Source organism: Haliotis rufescens, unplaced genomic scaffold, assembly GCF_023055435.1.
Source record: "Haliotis rufescens isolate VD_foot unplaced genomic scaffold, xgHalRufe1.0.p SCAF_15, whole genome shotgun sequence".
In the NCBI taxonomy this organism is placed as follows: domain Eukaryota; kingdom Metazoa; phylum Mollusca; class Gastropoda; order Lepetellida; family Haliotidae; genus Haliotis; species Haliotis rufescens.
Window position 1 is genome coordinate 5,427,610 of NW_025963835.1, and position 25,720 is coordinate 5,453,329.

At 40.9% G+C, this 25,720-nt stretch overlaps 1 protein-coding gene across 6 annotated transcripts; it reads left to right on the plus strand.

Annotated features, from left to right (window-relative positions):
* The first annotated feature begins 2,483 nt into the window (after positions 1–2,483).
* Positions 2,484–23,951, plus strand: LOC124134993. 6 transcript variants are annotated; one of them, XM_046500140.2, is made up of 7 exons: positions 2,484–3,404; positions 6,357–6,730; positions 17,550–17,788; positions 19,624–19,700; positions 21,266–21,353; positions 22,247–22,414; positions 22,649–23,951. In XM_046500140.2, exons 2-7 carry the CDS (start codon positions 6,399–6,401, stop codon positions 23,299–23,301), a joined length of 1,557 nt encoding a protein of 518 aa, XP_046356096.2. In that variant the 5' UTR covers positions 2,484–3,404; positions 6,357–6,398; the 3' UTR covers positions 23,302–23,951. The 6 variants fall into 6 exon arrangements, with proteins under 6 accessions (XP_046356096.2, XP_048252030.1, XP_048252028.1 ...); XM_048396073.1 differs by lacking the exon at positions 2,484–3,404 and adding an exon at positions 3,414–5,208; XM_048396071.1 differs by lacking the exon at positions 2,484–3,404 and adding an exon at positions 5,219–5,414.
* Positions 23,952–25,720: the final 1,769 nt, after the last annotated feature.

A 25,720-nucleotide genomic window follows, 5' to 3' on the forward strand; every position in this document is an offset into this window, starting at 1 on the left:
ACTTCATGAGCATTGATCCACGCAATTGGGATACGATAACGTGCATCAACCAAGTCAGCAAGCCTGACCACCCGATCCCGTTTGTCGCCTCTTACGACAAGCATAGTCGCCTCTTAGGGGACGCGGGTTTGCTGAAGACCTATTCTCTACCTGGATCTTCACTGTCTATTCTCCTTTGCAGTGAGACAGCCGATGCAGTGGTGACAACAAAGTCCTTGCAGTGAATGTTAAATCAAAATAAAATAAATGAAATGTGAACACTGAAGAACGAACCTCCAATTCCCAATCAATTCTCATAAAGGCATAACAAAGTTATATGGATACAGTCAATATGCATACCTGTCGATTGTTATAAGAAGATAACAAACTACATAATGTACGCGTCACAATATCTTTTAACATTATCAAGTAAGCATCTGTCAATCTTTCATCTGATTGTACTGTCCTAATGCCAGCCCACTGACATACCATGTGCCAGTTTAATATGGATACTCCACTCAGACACATTATACAGACTCTGGGACGGACAGTCCTTATTTTTTCTCCTAAATGCCGAGCGTCTGGCATATAAAACAGTGAGTGAGTGAGTGAGTGAGTGAGAGGAAAGCCCAAGTGATGCAGGTCTCACACGTTTACCACTTCGGTATGCAAAGGTTTGGTGCTGACAAACCTAGAAACAAAATCGGGGCAAACCGGGATTCGAACCCACAATCATAGGTTTCTGGCGTGCCCAAGGGACGCAACTGCACAACGAATCGCGGCGCCTTAGACGACTGGGCCACCCGTGCCCCCGGCAGGGTAACAACAAGTATAATCCTTTGTCCCGATATAGTGGGCAGCGAACAGAGTGGAGAAAGTGGGCAGCCAATAAAGTTGAGAATGTTGGCAGCGAACAGAGAGGAGAAAGTAGGCAGCGAACAGAGCAGAGAGAGGGCAGCGAACAGAGTAGAGAAAGTTGGCAGCGAACAGAGGGAGAAAGTTGGCAGTGAACACAGTGGAGAAAGTGGGCAGTGAACAGAGCAGAGAAAGTGGGCAGCGAACAGAGCAGAGAGAGTGGGCAGCGAACAGAGTGGAGAAAGTGGGCAGCGAACAGAGGGAGAAAGTGGGCAGTGAACAGAGAGGAGGGAGTGGGCAGCAAACAGAGCAGAGAAATGGGCAGCGAACAGAGCAGAGAGAGTGAGCAGCGAACAGAGAAGAGAAAGTGGGCCTCGAACAGAGTAGAGAAAGTGGACAGCAACCAAAGTGGAGAAAGTTGGCAGCGAACAGAGCGGAGAGAGTGGGCAGTGAACAGAGTGGAGAAAGTGGGCAGTGAACAGAGTGGCGAAAGTGGGCAGCAAACAGAACAGAGAAAGTGGGCAGCGAACAGAGCGGAGAGAGGGGGCAGCGAACAGAGTGGAAAAAGTGGGCATCCAATAAAGTTGAGAATGTTGGCAGCGAGCAGAGCGGAGAAAGCGGGCAGCGAACAGTGGAAAGAGTGGGCAGGGAACAGAGAAGAGAAAGTGGGCAGCGAACAGAGCCGAGAAAGCGGGCAGCGAACAGTGGAAAGTGTGGCCAGCGAACAGAGTAGAGAAAGTGGGCAGCGAACAGAGCCGTGAAAGCAGGCAGCGAACAGAGCTGAGAAAGCTGGCAGCAAACAGAGTGGAGAAAGTGGGCAGCGAACAGAGCAGGGAAAGTGGACAGCAAAGAGATCAGATAGAGTGGGCAGGGAACAGAGTGGAGAAAGAGGACAGCGGAGAGAGTGGGCAGGGAACAGAGTGGAGAAAGTGGGCAGCGAACAGAGTGGAGTGAGTGGGCAGTGAACAGAGCGGAGAAAGTGGGCAGTGAACAGAGTGGAGAGAGTGGGCAGTGAATAGAGTGGAGAAAGTGGGCAGTGAACAGAGTGGCGAAAGTGGGCAGCAAACAGAACAGAGAAAGTGGGCAGCGAACAGAGCGGAGAGAGGGGGCAGCGAACAGAGTGGAAAAAGTGGGCATCCAATAAAGTTGAGAATGTTGGCAGCGAGCAGAGCGGAGAAAGCGGGCAGCGAACAGTGGAAAGTGTGGCCAGCGAACAGAGTAGAGAAAGTGGGCAGCGAACAGAGCCGAGAAAGCGGGCAGCGAACAGAGCCAAGAAAGCGGGCAGCAAACAGAGTGGAGACAGTGGGCAGCGAACAGAGCAGGGAAAGAGGGCAGCAAAGAGATCGGATAGAGCGGGCAGCGAACAGAGTGGAGAAAGTGGACAGCAAAGAGATGGGAGTGGGCAGGGAACAGAGTGGAGAAAGAGGGCAGCGGAGAGAGTGGGCAGGGAACAGAGTGGAGTGATTTGGCAGTGAACAGAGCGGAGAAAGTGGGCAGTGAACAGAGTGGAGAAAGTGGGCAGTGAACAGAGTGGCGAAAGTGGGCAGGGAACAGAGCGGAGATAGTGGGCAGCGAACAGAGCGGAGAGAGGGGGCAGTGAACAGAGTGGAAAAAGTGGGCAGCCAATAAAGTTGAGAATGTTGGCAGCGAGCAGGGCGGAGAGAATGGGCAGCGAACAGAGAGGAGAAAGTGGGCAGCGAACAGAGTGGAAAGAGTGGGCAGCGAACAGAGTAGAGAAAGTGGGCAGCGAACAGAGCCGAGAAAGCGGGCAGTGAACAGAGTGGAGAAAGTGGGCAGCGAACAGAGCAGGGAAAGTGGGCAGTGAATAGAGCCGAGATAGTTGGCAGGAAACAGAGTGGAGAAAGTGGGCAGCCAATAAAGTTGAGAATGTTGAGGAAGTGGGCAGTGAAGAGAGCACAGAGAGTTGGCAGTGAACAGAGCGGAGAACGTGGGAAGCCAATAAAGTTGAGAATGTTGGCAGCAAACAGAGTGGAGAGAACGGGCAGCGAACAGAGAGGAGAAAGTAGGCAGCGAACAGAGCAGAGAGAATGGGCAGCGAACAGAGTAGAGAAAGTTGGCAGCGAACAGAGGGAGAAAGTTGGCAGTGAACAGAGTGGAGAAAGTGGACAGCAAACAGAGTGGAGAAAGTAGGCAGCGAACAGAGTGGAGAGAGTGGGCAGCGAACAAAGGGGAGAGAGTTAGCAGCAACCAAAGTGGAGAAAGTTGGCAGCGAACAGAGCGGAGAGAGTGGGCAGCGAACAGATCGAAGAGAGGGGGCAGCGAACAGAGTGGAGAAAGTGGGCAGGGAACAGGTCGGAGAAAGTGGGCAGGTAACAGGTCGGAGAAAGTAGGCAGGGAACAGAGTAGAGAAAGTGGGCAGCGATTATCTGTTATATGACGCCCATGCACAAAGCAAAATATGATTATATAACTTGTGGTAAGGAAACTATTATGTGCATCAACTTCCGGGTTGTGTTTGTTTGTTAAACAACGTTATTAGCAGTCGCTTACTTCATAGTTTAGTGTGTATGGAGTGTGCCTTATTTGAGTTTATATGAAACAGATTTTGTGTGAGTAATTCCACAACAGCCATTCTAACAACCCGTCATACGACCTCACAGTCGTGTCCTGCAGATGTCAATAAAGTTGAGAATGTTGGCAGCGAGCAGGGCGGAGAGAATGGGCAGCGAACAGAGAGGAGAAAGTGGGCAGCGAACAGAGTGGAAAGAGTGGGCAGCGAACAGAGTAGAGAAAGTGGGCAGCGAACAGAGCCGAGAAAGCGGGCAGTGAACAGAGTGGAGAAAGTGGGCAGCGAACAGAGCAGGGAAAGTGGGCAGTGAATAGAGCCGAGATAGTTGGCAGGAAACAGAGTGGAGAAAGTGGGCAGCCAATAAAGTTGAGAATGTTGAGGAAGTGGGCAGTGAAGAGAGCACAGAGAGTTGGCAGTGAACAGAGCGGAGAACGTGGGAAGCCAATAAAGTTGAGAATGTTGGCAGCAAACAGAGTGGCGAGAATGGGCAGCAAACAGAGAGGAGAAAGTAGGCAGCGAACAGAGCAGAGAGAGTGGGCAGCGAACAGAGTAGAGAAAGTTGGCAGCGAACAGAGGGAGAAAGTTGGCAGTGAACAGAGTGGAGAAAGTGGGCAGCAAACAAAGTGGAGAAAGTAGGCAGTGAACAGAGCAGAGAAAGTGGGCAGCGAACAGAGCAGAGAGAGTGGGCAGCGAACAGAGTGGAGAAAGTGGGCAGCGAACAGAGGGAGAAAGTGGGCAGTGAACAGAGTGGAGAGAGTGGGCAGCAAACAGAGCAGAGAAATGGGCAGCGAACAGAGCAGAGAGAGTGAGCAGCGAACAGAGAAGAGAAAGTGGGCCTCGAACAGAGTAGAGAAAGTGGACAGCGAACAAAGGGGAGAGAGATAGCAGCAACCAAAGTGGAGAAAGTTGGCAGCGAACAGAGCGGAGAGAGTGGGCAGCGAACAGAGTGGAGAAAGTGGGCAGCGAACAGTGTGGAGAAAGTGGGCAGCGAACAGAGGGGAAAAAGTGGGCAGCCATCAGAGCGGAGAGAGTGGGCAGCAAACAGCGTAGAGAAAGTGGGCAGCGAACAGTGTGGAGAAAGTGGGCAGCGAACAGAGGGGAAAAAGTGGGCAGCCATCAGAGCGGAGAAAGTGGGCAGCGAACAGATCGAAGAGAGGGGGCAGCGAACAGTGTGGAGAAAGTGGGCAGGGAACAGGTCGGAGAAAGTAGGCAGGGAACAGAGTAGAGAAAGTGGGCAGCCAATAAAGTTGAGAATGTTGGCAGCAAACAGAGTGGAGAGAATGGGCAGCGAACAAAGAGGAGAAAGTAGGCAGCGAACAGAGCGGAGAGAGTGGGCAGGAAACAGAGTAGAGAAAGTGGGCAGCCAATAAAGTTGAGAATGTTGGCAGCAAACGGAGTGGAGAGAACGGGCAGCGAACAGAGAGGAGAAAGTAGGCAGCGAACAGAGCAGAGAGAATGGGCAGCGAACAGAGTAGAGAAAGTTGGCAGCGAACAGAGGGAGAAAGTTGGCAGTGAACAGAGTGGAGAAAGTGGACAGCAAACAGAGTGGAGAAAGTAGGCAGCGAACAGAGTGGAGAGAGTGGGCAGCGAACAAAGGGGAGAGAGTTAGCAGCAACCAAAGTGGAGAAAGTTGGCAGCGAACAGAGCGGAGAGAGTGGGCAGCGAACAGATCGAAGAGAGGGGGCAGCGAACAGAGTGGAGAAAGTGGGCAGGGAACAGGTCGGAGAAAGTGGGCAGGTAACAGGTCGGAGAAAGTAGGCAGGGAACAGAGTAGAGAAAGTGGGCAGCGATTATCTGTTATATGACGCCCATGCACAAAGCAAAATATGATTATATAACTTGTGGTAAGGAAACTATTATGTGCATCAACTTCCGGGTTGTGTTTGTTTGTTAAACAACGTTATTAGCAGTCGCTTACTTCATAGTTTAGTGTGTATGGAGTGTGCCTTATTTGAGTTTATATGAAACAGATTTTGTGTGAGTAATTCCCCAACAGCCATTCTAACAACCCGTCATACGACCTCACAGTCGTGTCCTGCAGATGTCAACAGTAGGAAAGTAATATTTCCGCATTGTCGCTATATTATGTCTATTAATAGTTTTCACATCAGTCAGTTTAACATTATGCTCAATTATGGCCACACACTGATTTTCTTCAATTGAACAAAAGTTTCAATCCTGATCTTTCTAATAGTGATATTAAACTGACATTGTTTTAAGAAGTTATTAGAAACTGAATACAGGCCATATCGTCACTCAGTGTGGGAAATTGAACTTCATCTGGTTTCTGGATTTAAGCATTAGTTAAAAATGACGATATATATATACTTATTTGCTCTGAAAACGAAACATAGCAATTTTAAGGCAACCTTAATTACCATAATAGTGATAATACTGCACGACAGTACAATACATTACATTAAGCGTGCTGCCTGTAACACGACTATTCGTCTATACAACATAACATTCTAGACCTCAGACGGACACTACAATAGATATATCGCGATCGTATTGCCGTTCATATTGCAGTTATCAACACATAAACAGATTATTACATCTGAAAGAATGGATCAGGTTTTTATCCACGTATCATTCTTTATTGCTCCCCCATAGGAACTATATTATACTGTTGTCTTTTTACAGTGTTGCCTTACGCGGATTATTCTGTCGTGTTTCCCTGTATGTACCGTTCCACAGTGTAGCTTGTCCTATAGGAATTAGGATGCTAATGTGGCTGTTAACCTTCTAGCGCCTCACAGGCAGTTTGGGTTGTATACTCCTCAGGGAGATGAGAATGAAAATCGAGGGCTCACTGATCCATTGACCGGGGTAATAATAGTGTAGCGCTATGAGCATCCACTTAGCGCATTATAAATGCACTTCTTCTTCTTCTTCTTCTTCTTATTATTATTATTACAGTGTTGCCCTATATGAATCTTTCTACAGTGAAGTTTGTCCTATGGGACTCATTCACTATTCTTTTTCATTTCAGGTTGACTCAGCAGAACGGTAATCCGTCTTGTGAAATTCAACAATGGCCACCATAGAGACAGATGCAGCTCCTGAACCAACTTTTAATGCATTGCTTATGGAGATTGCTTCACACATTGCCACTGATGACCTGAATGCCCTGAAATATATGTTTAAAGATTTACTCCCCCCAAACAAACTTGATAAGATTTCGGATGCTCTTGGTATATTTACACCTTTAAAAGAGAAAAGGTTAATACAGCATGGCAAAACTTTACTCCTGACTCAGGCTTTTCTGAAGATTGGCCGCAACGACCTCTTACCCACCCTTCAACAGATTGGCCCTGAAGATGATAGAGATGGAACATTTCCTGATGGTACCGTGTCTCCCGTCAGGTAAGGCGGGAGGGAGAAAGAGAGACAGACAGGGTTGTAAGAGACAACCAGTAGGGCTAGAGTATGGCGGGTTGTGTGAGAAAGATTGTGGGTGAGAGGTTTTTATTCAGTATACGAGGCCCAATGAGTAGATGATAGGGTTTTGAGAGTCGGTTTGGTAAGTTAATTATACGGTTTTGGAATGGAGTGAGTAAGTGAGTTGGGTTCAACGCCGCTTTTAACAGTATTCCAGTTATATCACGGCGTGTCAGCTTAATGTGGGAGGAAAGCCCGAAGCGATGCAGGTCTCAGACGTTTACCACTTCGGTGAAACCCACGAGCACGGGTATGGTGCTGACAAACCTAGAAACATTATAGGGGCGAACCGGGATTCGAACCCACAATCATAGGTTTCTGGCGTGCCAAGGGACGCAACTCTGCAAAGCGAATCGCGGCGCATTTGGCGACTGGGCCACCCGTGCCCCCGGTTTTGGGAGCGTAGGGTTTCTCAACTCAACGGTGTTTCCCTGCAGGAATCATGCAATGCTGAATCTATATTGAATCATTCAACGCTGTTACCATATTGAAGTCATTTCTATGCTTAAGCCATGTTGGACTCATTGCATTGTGTTGCCTTGCAGGGATCATTGATTTATGTAGCCAAGAATGTATCTTTGTATAATGCAGCCCTAGAGGAATAAGTGTTATATAATGCAGGGATTTCTGTATGATGTAGTCGTATGGAGATCTTTGTATAATGCAGCCCTAGAGGAATAAGTGTAATATAATGCAGGGATTTCTGTATGATGTAGTCGTATGGAGAGCTTTGTATAATGCAGCCCTAGAGGAATAAGTGTTATATAATGCAGGGATTTCTGTATGATGTAGTCGTATGGAGATCTTTGTATAATGCAGCCCTAGAGGAATAAGTGTAATATAATGCAGGGATTTCTGTATGATGTAGTCGTATGGAGAGCTTTGTATAATGCAGCCCTAGAGGAATAAGTGTTATATAATGCAGGGATTTCTGTATGATGTAGTCGTATGGAGATCTTTGTATAATGCAGCCCTAGAGGAATAAGTGTAATATAATGCAGGGATTTCTGTATGATGTAGTCGTATGGAGAGCTTTGTATAATGCAGCCCTAGAGGAATAAGTGTTATATAATGCAGGGATTTCTGTATGATGTAGTCGTATGGAGATCTTTGTATAATGCAGCCCTAGAGGAATAAGTGTAATATAATGCAGGGATTTCTGTATGATGTAGTCGTATGGAGAGCTTTGTATAATGCAGCCCTAGAGGAATAAGTGTTATATAATGCAGGGATTTCTGTATGATGTAGTCGTATGGAGATCTTTGTATAATGCAGCCCTAGAGGAATAAGTGTAATATAATGCAGGGATTTCTGTATGATGTAGTCGTATGGAGAGCTTTGTATAATGCAGCCCTAGAGGAATAAGTGTTATATAATGCAGGGATTTCTGTATGATGTAGTCGTATGGAGATCTTTGTATAATGCAGCCCTAGAGGAATAAGTGTAATATAATGCAGGGATTTCTGTATGATGTAGTCGTATGGAGAGCTTTGTATAATGCAGCCCTAGAGGAATAAGTGTTATATAATGCAGGGATTTCTGTATGATGTAGTCGTATGGAGAGCTTTGTATAATGCAGCCCTAGAGGAATAAGTGTAATATAATGCAGGGATCGCTGTATGATGTAGTCGTATGGAGATCTTTGTATAATGCAGCCCTAGAGGAATAAGTGTAATATAACCCAGGAATTGCTGTATAGATGTAGTCGTATGGAGAGCTTTGTATAATGCAGCCCTAGAGGAATAAGTGTTATATAATGCAGGAATTGCTGTGTGATGTAGTCGTGTGGAGATCTTTGTATAATGCAGCCCTAGAAGAATAAGGGTAATATAACCCAGGAATTGCTGTGTGGTGTCGTATGGAGATCTTTGTATAATGCAGCCCTAGAGGAATAAGGGTAATATAACCCAGGAATTGCTGTGTGATGTAGTCGTATGGAGATCTTTGTATAATGCAGCCCTAGGAGAATAAGTGTAATATAACCCAGGAATTGCTGTATGATGTAGTCGTATGGAGAGCTTTGTATAATGCAGCCCTAGAGGAATAAGTGTTATATAATGCAGGAATTGCTATATGATGTAGTCGTATGGAGATCTTTGTATAATGCAGCCCTAGAGGAATAAGTGTAATATAATGCAGGAATTGCTGTGTGATGTAGTCGTGTGGAGATCTTTGTATAATGTAGCCCTAGGGGAATAAGTGTAATATAACCCAGGTATTGCTGTTTGATGTAGTCGTATGGAAATCTTTGTATAATGCAGCCCTAAGGGAATAAGTGTAATATAATGCAGGAATTGCTGTATGATGTAGTCGTATGGAGATCTTTGTATAATGTAGCCTTTGAGGAAGCATTGTACAATATAGCCCTCCAGGAATCATTGTATTATGTTCTTCTGCAGGAATCATTGTATAATGTATCCCTGTAGCAATCATTGTTTACTGTCGCCAAAAGGGAATCATTGTGTTGTGTAGTCATATAGGAATATTTGTATCATGAAGGCCCGGGGGAATAATTATATAATGTCGTTCAATAGGAACCTTTGTATAATGTAGCCCTCGAAGAATGATGTATGATGTTGCTCTGCTGGAATCTTTGTATAATGTAGCCCAGCAGGAATCATTGTTTAATGTAACCCCCTCCCCCGGCCCAAAAAAATATTTGTATAATGTAGGTCAATAGGAATAATTGTATAATGTAGCCTAATAGGAATCATTGAATAATGTAGCCAATAGGAATCATTTAAATAATGTAGTCTTATATGTATCTTTGTATAATGTAGGCCTATAGGAATCAGTGTATGATGTAGCCCAATGTGAATCTTTGTATAATGTAGCCAATAGGAATCATTGAATAATGTAGCCAATAGGAATCATAGAATAATGTAGCCCAAAAGGAATCATTGAATAATGTAGCCCAATAGGAATCATTTAAATAATGTAGTCTTATAGGTATCTTTGTATAATGTAGGCCTATAGGAATCAGTGTATGATGTAGCCCAATGTGAATCTTTGTATAATGTAGCCAATAGGAATCATTGAATAATGTAGCCAATAGGAATCATTGAATAATGTAGCCCAATAGGAATCATTGAATAATGTAGCCCAATAGGAATCATTAAAATTATGTAGTCTTATAGGTATCTTTGTATAATGTAGCCAATAGGAATCAGTGTATGATGTAGCCCAATGTGAATCTTTGTATAATGTAGCCAATAGGAATCATTGAATAATGTAGCCAATAGGAATCATTGAATAATGTAGCCCAATAGGAATCATGGAATAATGTAGCCCAATAGGAATCATTAAAATAATGTAGTCTTATAGGTATCTTTGTATAATGTAGCCAATAGGAATCAGTGTATGATGTAGCCCAAAAGGAATCATTGAATAATGTAGCCCAATAGGAATCATTTAAATAATGTAGTCTTATAGGTATCTTTGTATAATGTAGGCCTATAGGAATCAGTGTATGATGTAGCCCAATGTGAATCTTTGTATAATGTAGCCAATAGGAATCATTGAATAATGTAGCCAATAGGAATCATTGAATAATGTAGCCCAATAGGAATCATGGAATAATGTAGCCCAATAGGAATCATTAAAATAATGTAGTCTTATAGGTATCTTTGTATAATGTAGCCAATAGGAATCAGTGTATGATGTAGCCCAATGTGAATCTTTGTATAATGTAGCCAATAGGAATCATTGAATAATGTAGCCAATAGGAATCATTGAATAATGTAGCCCAATAGGAATCATGGAATAATGTAGCCCAATAGGAATCATTAAAATAATGTAGTCTTATAGGTATCTTTGTATAATGTAGCCAATAGGAATCAGTGTATGATGTAGCCTAATGTGAATCTTTGTATAATGTAGCCAATAGGAATCATTGAATAATGTAGCCAATAGGAATCATTGAATAATGTAGCCCAATAGGAATCATGGAATAATGTAGCCCAATAGGAATCATTAAAATAATGTAGTCTTATAGGTATCTTTGTATAATGTAGCCAATAGGAATCAGTGCATGATGTAGCACTATTATATTAATTGTATAATGTAGCTCAAGGGAATCATTGAATAATATAAACCAAGGCGGTATCATTGTGCAGTGTCGCCCTAGTGGAAGCATTGTATAATGTAGCTCAAGGGAATCATTGAATAATATAAACCAAGGCGGTATCATTGTGCAGTGTCGCCCTAGTGGAAGCATTGTATAATGTAGCTCAAGGGATTCATTGCATTATATAGCCAGAGTGGTACCATTGTATAATTTAGCACAAATGGAATAATTGTATAATGTTGCCCTGTAGGCATAATTGTATAATGTAGGCCCATAGGAATCACTGTATGATGTAGTCTTAGAGGAATGATCCGTACATAATGAAGCCCTTGGGGAATCATTGCATAGAGGAATAGTTGTTTAATGTAGCCCTAGAGGAATCTTTGTATGATGTAGCCCTAGAGGAATCTTTGTATGATGTAGCCCTAGAGGAATCTTTGTATGATGTAGCCCTAGAGGAATCATTGTATGACGAAGCCAAAGATGAATCTTTGTATGATGTAGCCCTAGAGGAATCTTTGTATGACGTAGCCAAAGAGGAATCTTTGTATGATGTAGCCCTAGATGAATCTTTGTATGATGTAGCCCTAGAGGATTCTTTGTATGGTGTAGCCCTAGAGGAATCATTCTATAATGTAGCTCGATACGTATAAATCTTTATCAAGATGGGTGAACCAGAAGTCTTAGGAGACGCACTTATCTGTGCGTCCCTTTGGTGCGCCTGAAACCGAAAATCGTGGGTTCGAATCACGGTTCGACCCGATTACATATCGAGGTTTGTCAGCACCTTATACGTGCTCGTGGGTTTCATCAAAGTGGTAAACGTCTGATACCTGCATCACTTTGAGTTTTCCCAACTCACTCGCATTAATTGTTAATGTAGCTCTTGACGAATCTTTGTATAATGTAGCCCAGATAAATCTAGTATAATATCTCGTCACGATATGGCGGAAATATTGCCGATGTGACGTTAAATTTTAACTCACTCACTCACTCATTGTATAATATAGCTATAGAGAAATCGTTGTATAATGTAGCCCAAGACGAATCCTTGTAAAATGTAGCCCGAGACGAATCATAATAAAATGTGACCCTAGATGAATCATTGTTTAATGTTTCTACAGAGAAATAATTGGAAACTGTGATCCTAAAGTAAGCATTGTGTAATGTAGTCCAAGAGGGATCATTGTTAAATGTTTCTACAGAGAAATAATTGGAAACTGTGATCCTAAAGTAAGCATTGTATAATGTAGTCCAAGAGGGATCATTGTTAAATGTTTCCACAGAGAAATAATTGGAAACTGTGATCCTAAAGTAAGCATTGTATAATGTAGTCCAAGAGGGATCATTGTTAAATGTTTCCACAGAGAAATAATTGGAAACTGTGATCCTAAAGTAAGCATTGTATAATGTAGCCCAAAAGGAATCATTGTTAAACGTTTCCACAGAGAAATAATTGGAAACTGTGATCCTAAAGTAAGCATTGTATAATGTAGTCCAAGAGGGATCATTGTTAAATGTTTCTACAGAGAAATAATTGGAAACTGTGATCCTAAAGTAAGCATTGTATAATGTAGTCCAAGAGGGATCATTGTTAAATGTTTCTACAGAGGGCTAATTGGAAACTGTGATCCTAAAGTAAGCATTGTATAATGTAGTCCAAGAGGGATCATTGTTAAATGTTTCCACAGAGAAATAATTGGAAACTGTGATCCTAAAGTAAGCATTGTATAATGTAGTCCAAGAGGGATCATTGTTAAATGTTTCCACAGAGAAATAATTGGAAACTGTGATCCTAAAGTAAGCATTGTATAATGTAGTCCAAGAGGGATCATTGTTAAATGTTTCCACAGAGAAATAATTGGAAACTGTGATCCTAAAGTAAGCATTGTATAATGTAGTCCAAGAGGGATCATTGTTAAATGTTTCCACAGAGAAATAATTGGAAACTGTGATCCTAAAGTAAGCATTGTATAATGTAGTCCAAGAGGGATCATTGTTAAATGTTTCCACAGAGAAATAATAGGAAACTGTGATCCTAAAGTAAGCATTGTATAATGTAGTCCAAAAGGAAGCATTGTTAAATGTTTCTACAGAGAAATAATTGGAAACTGTGATCCTAAAGTAAGCATTGTATAATGTAGTCCAAGAGGGATCATTGTTAAATGTTTCCACAGAGAAATAATTGGAAACTGTGATCCTAAAGTAAGCATTATTTAATGTAGTCCAAAAGGGATCATTGTTAAATGTTTCCACAGAGAAATAATTGGAAACTGTGATCCTAAAGTAAGCATTGTATAATGTAGTCCAAGAGGGATCATTGTTAAATGTTTCCACAGAGAAATAATAGGAAACTGTGATCCTAAAGTAAGCATTGTATAATGTAGTCCAAGAGGGATCATTGTTAAATGTTTCCACAGAGAAATAATTGGAAACTGTGATCCTAAAGTAAGCATTGTATAATGTAGTCCAAGAGGGATCATTGTTAAATGTTTCTACAGAGAGCTAATTGGAAACTGTGATCCTAAAGTAAGCATTGTATAATGTAGTCTAAGAGGGATCATTGTTAAATGTTTCCACAGAGAAATAATTGGAAACTGTGATCCTAAAGTAAGCATTGTATAATGTAGCCCAAAAGGAATCATTGTTAAATGTTTCCACAGAGAAAAAATTGGAAACTGTGATCCTAAAGTAAGCATTGTATAATGTAGTCCAAGAGGGATCATTGTTAAATGTTTCCACAGAGAAATAATTGGAAACTGTGATCCTAAAGTAAGCATTGTATAATGTAGTCCAAGAGTGATCATTGTTAAATGTTTCTACAATGAAATAATTGGAAACTGTGATCCTAAAGTAAGCATTGTATAATGTAGTCCAAGAGGGATCATTGTTAAATGTTTCTACAGAGAAATAATTGGAAACTGTGATCCTAAAGTAAGCATTATATAATGTAGCCCAAAAGGAATCATTGTTAAATGTTTCCACAGAGAAATAATTGGAAACTGTGATCCTAAAGTAAGCATTGTATAATGTAGTCCAAGAGGGATCATTGTTAAATGTTTCCACAGAGAAATAATTGGAAACTGTGATCCTAAAGTAAGCATTGTATAATGTAGCCCAAAAGGAATCATTGTTAAATGTTTCCACAGAGAAATAATTGGAAACTGTGATCCTAAAGTAAGCATTGTATAATGTAGTCCAAGAGGGATCATTGTTAAATGTTTCCACAGAGAAATAATTGGAAACTGTGATCCTAAAGTAAGCATTATATAATGTAGCCCAAAAGGAATCATTGTTAAATGTTTCCACAGAGAAATAATAAGAAACTGTGATCCTAAAGTAAGCATTGTATAATGTAGTCCAAAAGGAATCATTGTAAAATGTTTCCACAGAGAAATAATTGGAAACTGTGATCCTAAAGTAAGCATTGTATAATGTAGTCCAAGAGGGATCATTGTTAAATGTTTCCACAGAGAAATAATTGGAAACTGTGATCCTAAAGTAAGCATTGTATAATGTAGTCCAAGAGGGATCATTGTTAAATGTTTCCACAGAGAAATAATTGGAAACTGTGATCCTAAAGTAAGCATTGTATAATGTAGTCCAAGAGGAAGCATTGTTAAATGTTTCTACAGAGAAATAATAGGAAACTGTGATCCTAAAGTAAGCATTGTATAATGTAGTCCAAGAGGGATCATTGTTAAATGTTTCCACAGAGAAATAATTGGAAACTGTGATCCTAAAGTAAGCATTGTATAATGTAGTCCAAGAGGGATCATTGTTAAATGTTTCCACAGAGAAATAATAGGAAACTGTGATCCTAAAGTAAGCATTGTATAATGTAGCCCAAAAGGAATCATTGTTTAATGTTTCCACAGAGAAATAATAGGAAACTGTGATCCTAAAGTAAGCATTGTATAATGTAGTCCAAAAGGAATCATTGTAAAATGTTTCCACAGAGAAATAATAGGAAACTGTGATCCTAAAGTAAGCATTGTATAATGTAGCCCAAAAGGAATCATTGTTAAATGTTTCCACAGAGAAATAATAGGAAACTGTGATCCTAAAGTAAGCATTGTATAATGTAGTCCAAAAGGAATCATTGTTAAATGTTTCCACAGAGAAATAATTGGAAACTGTGATCCTAAAGTAAGCATTGTATAATGTAGTCCAAGAGGGATCATTGTTAAATGTTTCCACAGAGAAATAATTGGAAACTGTGATCCTAAAGTAAGCATTGTATAATGTAGTCCAAGAGGGATCATTGTTAAATGTTTCCACAGAGAAATAATTGGAAACTGTGATCCTAAAGTAAGCATTGTATAATGTAGTCCAAGAGGGATCATTGTTAAATGTTTCTACAGAGAAATAATTGGAAACTGTGATCCTAAAGTAAGCATTGTATAATGTAGTCTAAGAGGGATCATTGTTAAATGTTTCTACAGAGAAATAATTGGAAACTGTGATCCTAAAGTAAGCATTGTATAATGTAGTCCAAGAGGGATCATTGTTAAATGTTTCCACAGAGAAATAATTGGAAACTGTGATCCTAAAGTAAGCATTGTATAATGTAGCCCAAAAGGAAGCATTGTTAAATGTTTCCACAGAGAAATAATTGGAAACTGTGATCCTAAAGTAAGCATTGTATAATGTAGTCCAAGAGGGATCATTGTTAAATGTTTCCACAGAGAAATAATAGGAAACTGTGATCCTAAAGTAAGCATTGTATAATGTAGCCCAAAAGGAATCATTGTTAAATGTTTCCACAGAGAAATAATTGGAAACTGTGATCCTAAAGTAAGCATTGTATAATGTAGTCCAAAAGGAATCATTGTTAAATGTTTCCACAGAGAAATAATTGGAAACTGTGATCCTAAAGTAAGCATTGTATAATGTAGTCCAAGAGGGATCATTGTTAAATGTTTCCACAGAGAAATAATTGGAAACTGTGATCCTAAAGTAAGCATTATATAATGTAGCCCAAAAGGAATCATTGTTAAATGTTTCCACAGAGAAATAATTGGAAACTGTGATCGTAAAGTAAGCATTGTATAATGTAGTCCAAGAGGGATCATTGTTAAATGTTTCTACAGAGAAATAATTGGAAACTGTGATCCTAAAGTAAGCATTGTATAATGTAGTCCAAGAGGGATCATTGTTAAATGTTTCCACAGAGAAATAATAGGAAACTGTGATCCTAAAGTAAGCATTGTATAATGTAGCCCAAGAGGGATCATTGTTAAATGTTTCCACAGAGAAATAATAGGAAACTGTGATCCTAAAGTAAGCATTGTATAATGTAGCCCAAAAGGAATCATTGTTAAATGTTTCCACAGAGAAATAATTGGAAACTGTGATCCTAAAGTAAGCATTATATAATGTAGCCCAAAAGGAATCATTGTTAAATGTTTCCACAGAGAAATAATTGGAAACTGTGATCCAAAAGTAAGCATTGTATAATGTAGTCCAAGAGGGATCATTGTTAAATGTTTCCACAGAGAAATAATTGGAAACTGTGATCCTAAAGTAAGCATTGTATAATGTAGTCCAAGAGGGATCATTGTTAAATGTTTCCACAGAGAAATAATTGGAAACTGTGATCCTAAAGTAAGCATTGTATAATGTAGTCCAAGAGGGATCATTGTTAAATGTTTCCACAGAGAAATAATTGGAAACTGTGATCCTAAAGTAAGCATTATATAATGTAGCCCAAAAGGAATCATTGTTAAATGTTTCCACAGAGAAATAATTGGAAACTGTGATCCTAAAGTAAGCATTATATAATGTAGCCCAAAAGGAATCATTGTTAAATGTTTCCACAGAGAAATAATTGGAAACTGTGATCCTAAAGTAAGCATTATATAATGTAGCCCAAAAGGAATCATTGTTAAATGTTTCCACAGAGAAATAATTGGAAACTGTGATCCTAAAGTAAGCATTGTATAATGTAGTCCAAGAGGGATCATTGTTAAATGTTTCCACAGAGAAATAATTGGAAACTGTGATCCTAAAGTAAGCATTGTATAATGTAGTCCAAGAGGGATCATTGTTAAATGTTTCTACAGAGAAATAATTGGAAACTGTGATCCTAAAGTAAGCATTGTATAATGTAGCCCAAAAGGAATCATTGTTAAATGTTTCCACAGAGAAATAATTGGAAACTGTGATCCTAAAGTAAGCATTGTATAATGTAGTCCAAGAGGGATCATTGTTAAATGTTTCCACAGAGAAATAATTGGAAACTGTGATCCTAAAGTAAGCATTGTATAATGTAGTCCAAGAGGGATCATTGTTAAATGTTTCCACAGAGAAATAATTGGAAACTGTGATCCTAAAGTAAGCATTATATAATGTAGCCCAAAAGGAATCATTGTTAAATGTTTCCACAGAGAAATAATTGGAAACTGTGATCCTAAAGTAAGCATTGTATAATGTAGTCCAAGAAGAATCATTGTATAATGTAGCCATGTTGAATCATAGAGAGGAATCAATCTATAGTGTCGTACTATAGAAATGTTTCTACCGTGTTGAATTTACATGAATCAATCATTATATAGTATTGCCCAATAAGAATCTTCAAATGAATCAGAACGGTAGGCGGAAGAGAGAAAGGAATGTTGGAGAGAGGATATCATTAAGAAAATACATATTGACAAGCGTATTATACTTCCTTTTCAGACTGGCCTTATTTGAGATAGCGCAGAATTTGACACCAGAAGAAGTTGAAAAGGCAAAGTTTTATTTTGGGGACATAATAGGAAAACAAAAGCAGGGGAAAATCAAAAATGCTTTTGATTTGCTGACTGTACTGGAACAGTTGAAGCCTACTAATTTTATGGTCAAACTGGAGACTTTTCTGGGTGATATGGATCGGATGGACTTAGTTAGTGACCTGAAAGACTTTCGGAAACATAACGGTACGTTTATTGTTTCATTTCCTAATATTCATTGTGCGTTAGAGATAAAATTTGCCCATGACCGTATTTCTGTTATGTACGATCGCGTCAGCTTTCATGTGGGAGGAAAGTCTGAAGTGATGCAGGTCTAATACATTTTCAACTGTGGTGAAATCGACGAACATAGACGCAACAATCATCCCGCCGTTACTGTCTCTATTACACAGATGTGTTTTGAGTTTTGGAGAGAGATAAAAGTCGGAGGTTGGTGGGTCAGGATGGTAAGGACACGGTGAAACAAGTCAAAGACACGCTCTGCAGTTGCAGGAGGTTCACAGGCACGTAGTCACACCTGAATGGAACTTTCCTCCACGCTTTCACTTGATAGTTCTCTCAAATGACGCAGTTGTATGGCATAATATTGCCTATTGATTGTCTGACCTCGCTGCGGATAGTCAGTCATGATTATTCCCTATCTCTCCCAGAAAACCGAGGTCACGAACGCCACCCGCTTGTACCTCCGTGGTAAAGATGAGGCTATGTATTTCCACTGGATCAAAGTGGTTGACATAGGTTTCATGCTGGGCTACCAATTCACAAACTGAATTATCAGGATCTGGCGTCAACATCCTTGGAATCCATCTGCTCATCCATTAGCTCATGTGGAGAGTTTCGGTCAATATGGATTGTATTGACCCAAAACTGACTCCCAGAGGTGTCTGTGATATGATGAATTATAACACGTCGGTCAGCCACAACCATTCTATAGACTTAAGCTTCAGACGTGGCATTCTTAGGACGACCAGGCCTAAGGCCATTGTCTGTACCACTTTTGCCACGCTTATTTCTTATCACTTGTAAATGAAGGGTTCCAAGCGTGAGTTTTTATCTTCGTGAATTTCCTCTGGTGACATGCCGTTTCCATGCGGGTATTTAATGACAGCTCGTTTTTCAGGTTTCTTCATGCTTGCAGTTTCTCACACCCTGTCAAATTGCCTTGTCGACTTCTCGAAAACGGATGCAGTTATCAGTTTGGAACTTGGTGTTATGTCTTCCAAGAAGTGATATAATTCATAAATGTGTGGAAACCTTAAATTATACGAAACAATATCTATGAGGCAACGAACTCCCTCCTAATCGGGGCATATCTGGATTCCATAGGAATCTAGCACTCTGTGAACTTCCTAAAATACGGGCTTACGTGTATACCTGTGGCCAAGTTTCTACTCCAAATAATGTGTCAACATTGGCCTTTTCCACATAGCTATACATTTTATTTGAAACCGAACGCGTCAGATTGAGGTTTCAAATATGGAGCAAATGCGGGTTTCGAATCGGAGTAGCACTCTCACATGACGAAATGACAAAATGCTTTCGTTTTAGAACAAGGGATGAGTTGTGTGGTGTCGGTTGGGTATAATATTTTAGAGGTGGAAAGGTCGGAGTCAGGAATCAATGGTGATCGCTTTATTCCGCTTTGCTTATTATATTTGTATTTAATTAAACCATAATTTTCTCCATGTTACCTAACTTTCTTCAATATGTGACAATGAAAACATCTTACACCGTGATGCAAGCATTTTTCAAACTGACCTCCTCAGATAAAATGAATGGAGTTTTCATGTGGGTGAATGAGCATGGTTATATGCTGTTTTTAGCAATATCATGGGAGGGGACACCAGACATGGACTTCGCGAACGCTTTAACCACTAGGCTACCCCAGCGCCCCTGATACAGCTCTTAGTAAAGTAAAACATTTCTGTTAGTAGTGTAATAATCTTAACCTACAAATAAACTGAAGTGGCCGTGCATCCACAATGTCAAAAATGCACATTTATTACATTATTTACTTCCAGTTACAGACACACCCTGTAACCTCCCAAGTAGAACGCCTAGAGGATCCACTCAAGAGGTTCACCGGGGCTTAGACGCAGTAAGTACCTAGTACAAATGAAACCTCGTTACATGTTTAGCATTGAGTCACTGGCCTTGAGTTTTGTTGCTACACTGAGGAAATTGGGACTCCAACCTAGCCTGCTTGTCGTAAGAGGCGACCGAATGGATCGGGTGGTCAGCATCGGTGAGTTTGTTAATGATATGCCAACGTACCCCGAAGTCGTGGATCGTGGCTCACTGTGATATTAATCACTGGATTGTCTGATCCAGATTCCATATACTGGCCGCCGCCATGTAGCTGTAATATTGCTTAGTGCGGCTTTAAACAACAAGTACACACATGATTTCTTGATAATACGCACCTCTTTCAAACCCAGACTAAACCTTCGGTCCAACACAAGACCGGTTCAAACAGGTGGTCAACTTTACAGTTTACTCACCATACACACGAAAAATATTTAGATTTTCTTCACATCATATATCATACATGGAGAACTGAGGATGCTGTCAGGGGATAATAAGTACCAGTGCTCATGCAGTGTTAAACAACAAATAAGCACACACACACACACACACACACACACACACACACACACACACACACACGCTCACACACACACACACACACACACACACACACACACACACACACACACACACACACACACACACACGCTAACACACACACACACGCTAACACACACACACACACGCTAACACACACACACACACACACACACACACACGCTAACACACACACACACGCACACACACACGATAACACACACACACGCGCACACACACACACACACACACACACACACACAAACACACACAGGGAAACGTTAATCCGGAAGTCATTGTAGTTATTGATAACTCCGATATTTCCGATACGTGTCCTAATTTCGTATTAGTCCAACGTGACATTATCTTGCAGTGTTATTATTTCGATAAGCTATCATTCATCGAAGGAGGGGCACGGGTGGCCCAGTCGTCTTAGGCGCCGCGATTCGCTGTGCAGAGTTGCGTCCCTTAGGCACGCCGGGAACCTATGATTGTGGATTCGAATCCCGGTTCGCCGTATAATGTTTCTAGGTATGTCAGCACCATACCCGTGCTCGTGGGTTTCACCGAAGTGGTAAACGTCTGAGATCTGCATCACCTCGGGCTTTCCTCCCACATTAAGCTGGCACGCCGCGATATAACTTGAATACTCACGTCTGTTAAAAGCAGCGTTAAACCCAACTCACTCACTCACTCATTCCTCGAAGACGACAAGAACCAGATCGGATCTCACCCGTCCACTCAGACCGAAATCTGTGAACTGACCCACCCTATAAAACCCTCGTGGTTTTCGTCTTTCACAGCTATATTAATGTAGTATATGATACATGTGTTTATGCCTGAACTATTGTTAGATTAAATATATATTACCTATACTTCTCGGGATCCGTAATATTACCCCTCCAGCGACAATCGGTCGTGCGACAAAGCTGGTGTTTGAAATCGTGAGAGCTTCGCGTTATCACCATTAACACAGACACAACCAGATCGTCCGGAATGTTGAGTTTCTTGATTAACAAGATTCTGTCCTTTGTGCAGGAATATGCTTCTGCAGCGCCCAAATCTGGTGGAGCAGCACCCCACGGTTCTGATGCAAAGAAAGCCACAAGTAATAAACTATTTCCAGGTAAGACGAGCTTTTTCTCTTCCCCAATGCGCATCCCTAGTTGGTAGCACAATACCCGTGCTGGATTTCAGCATAGTTGTAAGCAACTGCATCACTTCGGGATTTCCTACAACAGTAAGCTGACATACTTCTATAACTCACCGCTTTCCTATGTTGATGGGGGCGGTCGGGTAGCCTAGTGGTTAAAGCGTTTCCTCGTCACGCCGAAGACCCGGGTTCGATTCCCGACATGGGTACAATGTGTGAAGCCCATTTCTGGTGTCCCCCGCCGTGATATTGCTGGAATATTGCTAAAAGCGGCGTTAAACCATACTCACTCACTCACTCACTCCTATGTTGATGTAGTTTTGGAAATGAAAATATTTCTCATCTTTCTCATGTATCAAGTTCCAATACATGCACAAGCAAACACTGTGTACTGATGAAACTGATTCTTGTTACTTTCCATACAGTGTTAACGTCATATTCGCCGCCATTGTCTGTTTATATTTTACATTCATAATTACACATTGGCGACAATGTTTCTATCATGACAATGTACAAGTGAGGGTGGGCTTTCTACATCAGGGCGGTGGGACAGCCGAGTCGTTAAAGCATTCGCTCGCCACACCGAAGACCCGGGTTCGATTCTCCACATGGGTGCCCCGCCGTGATAGTGTTGATATATTGTGATTTTGAAAATTGGGAATGGGTCGATACTTACCTTGGGCAAGGTATGATTAGCTTCACTGAAAACAAGTCCCGCTGTTTGGTCGTTTTAGTTTTTCAGGATTAGAGTACTTGATTTAAAACAAATAATTCATTGCGACCTACCAAGAAATGGTTAATCACGTGGCATTAGTAGCCGTATACTGTGATTATTTATATTGTGTATCAATTTTGAAATATTCCAGGTGCTCTTGGCAAAGGCAACTATGGTATAGATGTCGAAAAAGCTAGTGATATGCGCCTGCTTGACCGTGCTGCTGAATCTGTCTGCTCAATTAAGACCAATGGCACCGGCTTCATGGTTGGTGATGGATGCATAATGACAGCCGCGCATGTCTTGAAAGAAGCTCTTGGTAAGAAACACATACTGAAAGTCGTTTACCATATTTCGATTTCCATGAATGAATACACTGAGAAATCGAGGATTGGCACTGTGAATATCAACCAATGACTTCATATGGTAGCATTTAACAATTCTATTTTATTTTCGCCATCTCCCCTGAAACTACAGTACCCATGACTATACCTGATTGGTTACAAACATGTAGATAACATAGTGTAACACACATTTTGTTTATTTACTGCAGGAATAACAGATGAAGAGATACGAAAACTTCAGGAAACATCATCCACGCAATCTGAAATACAAAAGCGGTTGGTCACAAACGGACTGTCAGTACTTTTCACCCATGAGGACAATGTTATAAGAGTATTCCAACTCAAGACTTTGCGTTATGTTAATATACAACTGGATACTGCTGTAGTAGAACTGGCACCGTCCATGGACGGAAAGTTTCCACAAGCATTCACACGGTTCCTGAGTAACCACAAAGGCTTCTTCAACTTCCTAGGTCATACAGGAGGCTTGACCCTCTACAGAGACCACAACTGTTACACCATCACTGAGGAATACGAGTTTAAAAAGATGAAAATAGAATTGTTGAAGAGCAAGATCCCGCCGGAACTCCTGAACGTCTATGATACATTTGGAAAAAACCCTTCCTTCCTGCAGTTCCACTGCTCCTTGACATATGGGGCGTCGGGGTCACCAGGTGTGGTGGTGGAGCAAGGTGAAGTCCGTGTGCTCACCATGTTACTTGCAAGACACCCTGTGATTCCAGACAATATACATATAGACCCTAAGCTATGTGTTGAACAGGGTGTTACCATGAAAGCTATATATGAAGATATGAAGACGGCAGATCCACAGCTTCACTGGGAAATATATGGTACTAGCTGATATAATAGAAGAGGCCTTCATGTGGAGACTGCAGTGATCGTCAACTGCAACCTTGTTTCTTTGTTGTTTTACGCCGCAACACTATTACTGTATGACGGCGGCTTGAAAATACTCGAGTCTGGAAGAAACAGGCCAGTGATTGATATCAGCAACAATCCGCTCCAGAGGAGTACGATGACATGTCATCAACCAAGCCACGGAGCCTGACCTCCAGACCCATTAAGTTGCTTTAATAGAAATGTGATCATGATGGCACAAAACTCGACGACTGCTAAATCATCTGCTCAATGTCTTACATTCTTACTTTGTAACGGCTTCTGTCCCATTTACATCACACGGTTCACACGTGTTGAATTCCCAAGTGAGTGAGTGAATGTTGTTTAACGAAGCAGCAGCACTTTTGAAGAGAAATCACAAGGACAACCCAAAAGGGATATGTCAATAGTATATATGATGTTTACGCCATATATATAATCATTTATATTTCAATATAGCTGTTGATATATTTTATATACCATACCAAGTGCATATTTGATACAATCATTTTGACTTCAGCAACATGTTGTTTTATCAATCATTTCATAAAAGCAATGTGAAAAAAGCAGTTTTAAATGAAATGGCATCATTAAAATATGGATGAAGAAAACATGCCTTTTTACTTGTTACTGATTTCATTGATATAATAATGGTATACGAGAAGGAAGTTCTCCCCAAGATTTCGGAATTTTATATAGCCCAGCATACCTCGGGGAGTAGATATGCCACTGTAACCCTGCTTGTCTTATTAGTGGCTACTGCCAAGGGGAAGGGGTTCTGTCACTTGTATCATTGTGAGTCATGGTACATTGTGAGTCAATAGTCTGTGATCTTAAGAGTTATAGAGGAATTTCATCTTCTCCAGGCGATTGTCCACAATATGCTCTGTCTGATGCTGATGTTTTACCAAATTCCTCATTCCACCATGCTTTCTCTGTAGGGCGTCTCAAGTTGTTTTAATATGAATTCAACAAAACTTTCCTACATTTCAACTTTGCTTCCCTTTCATCACGAATGATATCAATGTCAGCTTGATTATTAACGTCTTTATCCAAATCAGACATTATTGCTTCTTATTTAGCTTTCCAATCACGGGACATTAGAAAATCTACAGGAATGTCTTTCATGTCAAACCTGGATACTTTGACTGACGTGTGGTCTCTCCTCCCGTTGACATCTGGCACACCTGCTATATATACATACACATAAATATACAAGGTTTCCTGAGGATAAAGTTTTGATATACGGTAAACTACGGTTATAACGAACTCAAAGGGACCACTAACTTTAGTTCGTAATAACCGTAGTTCGTTATAAGCATATATACTGCATACATGCAACAAATGACCGGGACTAAAAATAAGTTCGCTATATCGGTAAGTTCGTTAAGAGCGTGTTCGTTATAAACGTAGTTTACTGTAGATAAAAATCATCGACGAAATATCATCAGTGATTGGATATCCCCTACAGGACCTCAGTTTCATGATGAACGGACAGAATCGTTTCACATCACTATCAGAGAGCAAAACTTTTGCTACAGAGGACTGCAACAACTGATTGCACTTATGCCCCCACTGCGTCAAAGACTTCGTTTGACGCAGAAGAATTAGGCAGATGTATAGGCATGCTTGAAACTGGGTCAACACAACGTCACGTTGCAGACGTCTTTGATGTTAGCCAAAACGAGATCAGCAGGTAAGGAATCGATACCAGATGTTTGGATCAGCTACCCAGTGACATGCTGGTGATCGACAGCGTTCCACCACACAGAAGGGAGACAGGTTCGCCTTGTCTTACAACGCCAACCGCCGCCTCAAACGTTACCGCAGAATCGAATTCAACGACTCATCATTCAATGGGAAGGCCTTGCAGAACTGGGGTACAGGAAGATGGTGGTCATAATTGGCACTGACGTTTACGCTGCAATATCAGGCTGTGTGAACATTTGTGTAACATCTATGTCAGATTTGACAACAGGCACTATTATTACTGTACAACGGTTCACTCTTTGTTTTCAGACGTGTCATTCAGGCTAACATCAAAACATTCAAGAAAAGATTCACGAATAAACAGCCGGCTAAAGACTTGACATAGAGATCTTCTGTAACATATGAATTTGGGGCACAAACAAAACTGTTTGGCTCCTCCTTCCAGAGAAAACAACCACATGTTTTGAAACACTGACTGAAGAAAAAACACGTCTAAAAATCAATTTTGATCACCATACACTGTAGTCGTTGCGAATCTGTCAAACCCTGGATTGTCCGGTCCAGATTCCATTATTTACAGCTGATATTTGGTTATAAAAACCACATTCACACATCTAGTCTTAATACACCTGGTTATATATTAATTTTAATACACAAACAAGCACAAGTTAATT

Bases quoted from the DNA above. Each gene is read 5' to 3' on its own strand.
- LOC124134993 (XM_046500140.2), top strand. From the start codon at position 6,399: ATGGCCACCATAGAGACAGATGCAGCTCCTGAACCAACTTTTAATGCA. The intron at 6,731-17,549 runs GTAAGGCGGGAG...CTTCCTTTTCAG, and splicing joins GGTACCGTGTCTCCCGTCAG to ACTGGCCTTATTTGAGATAG. The intron at 22,415-22,648 runs GTAAGAAACACA...TATTTACTGCAG, and splicing joins TGTCTTGAAAGAAGCTCTTG to GAATAACAGATGAAGAGATA.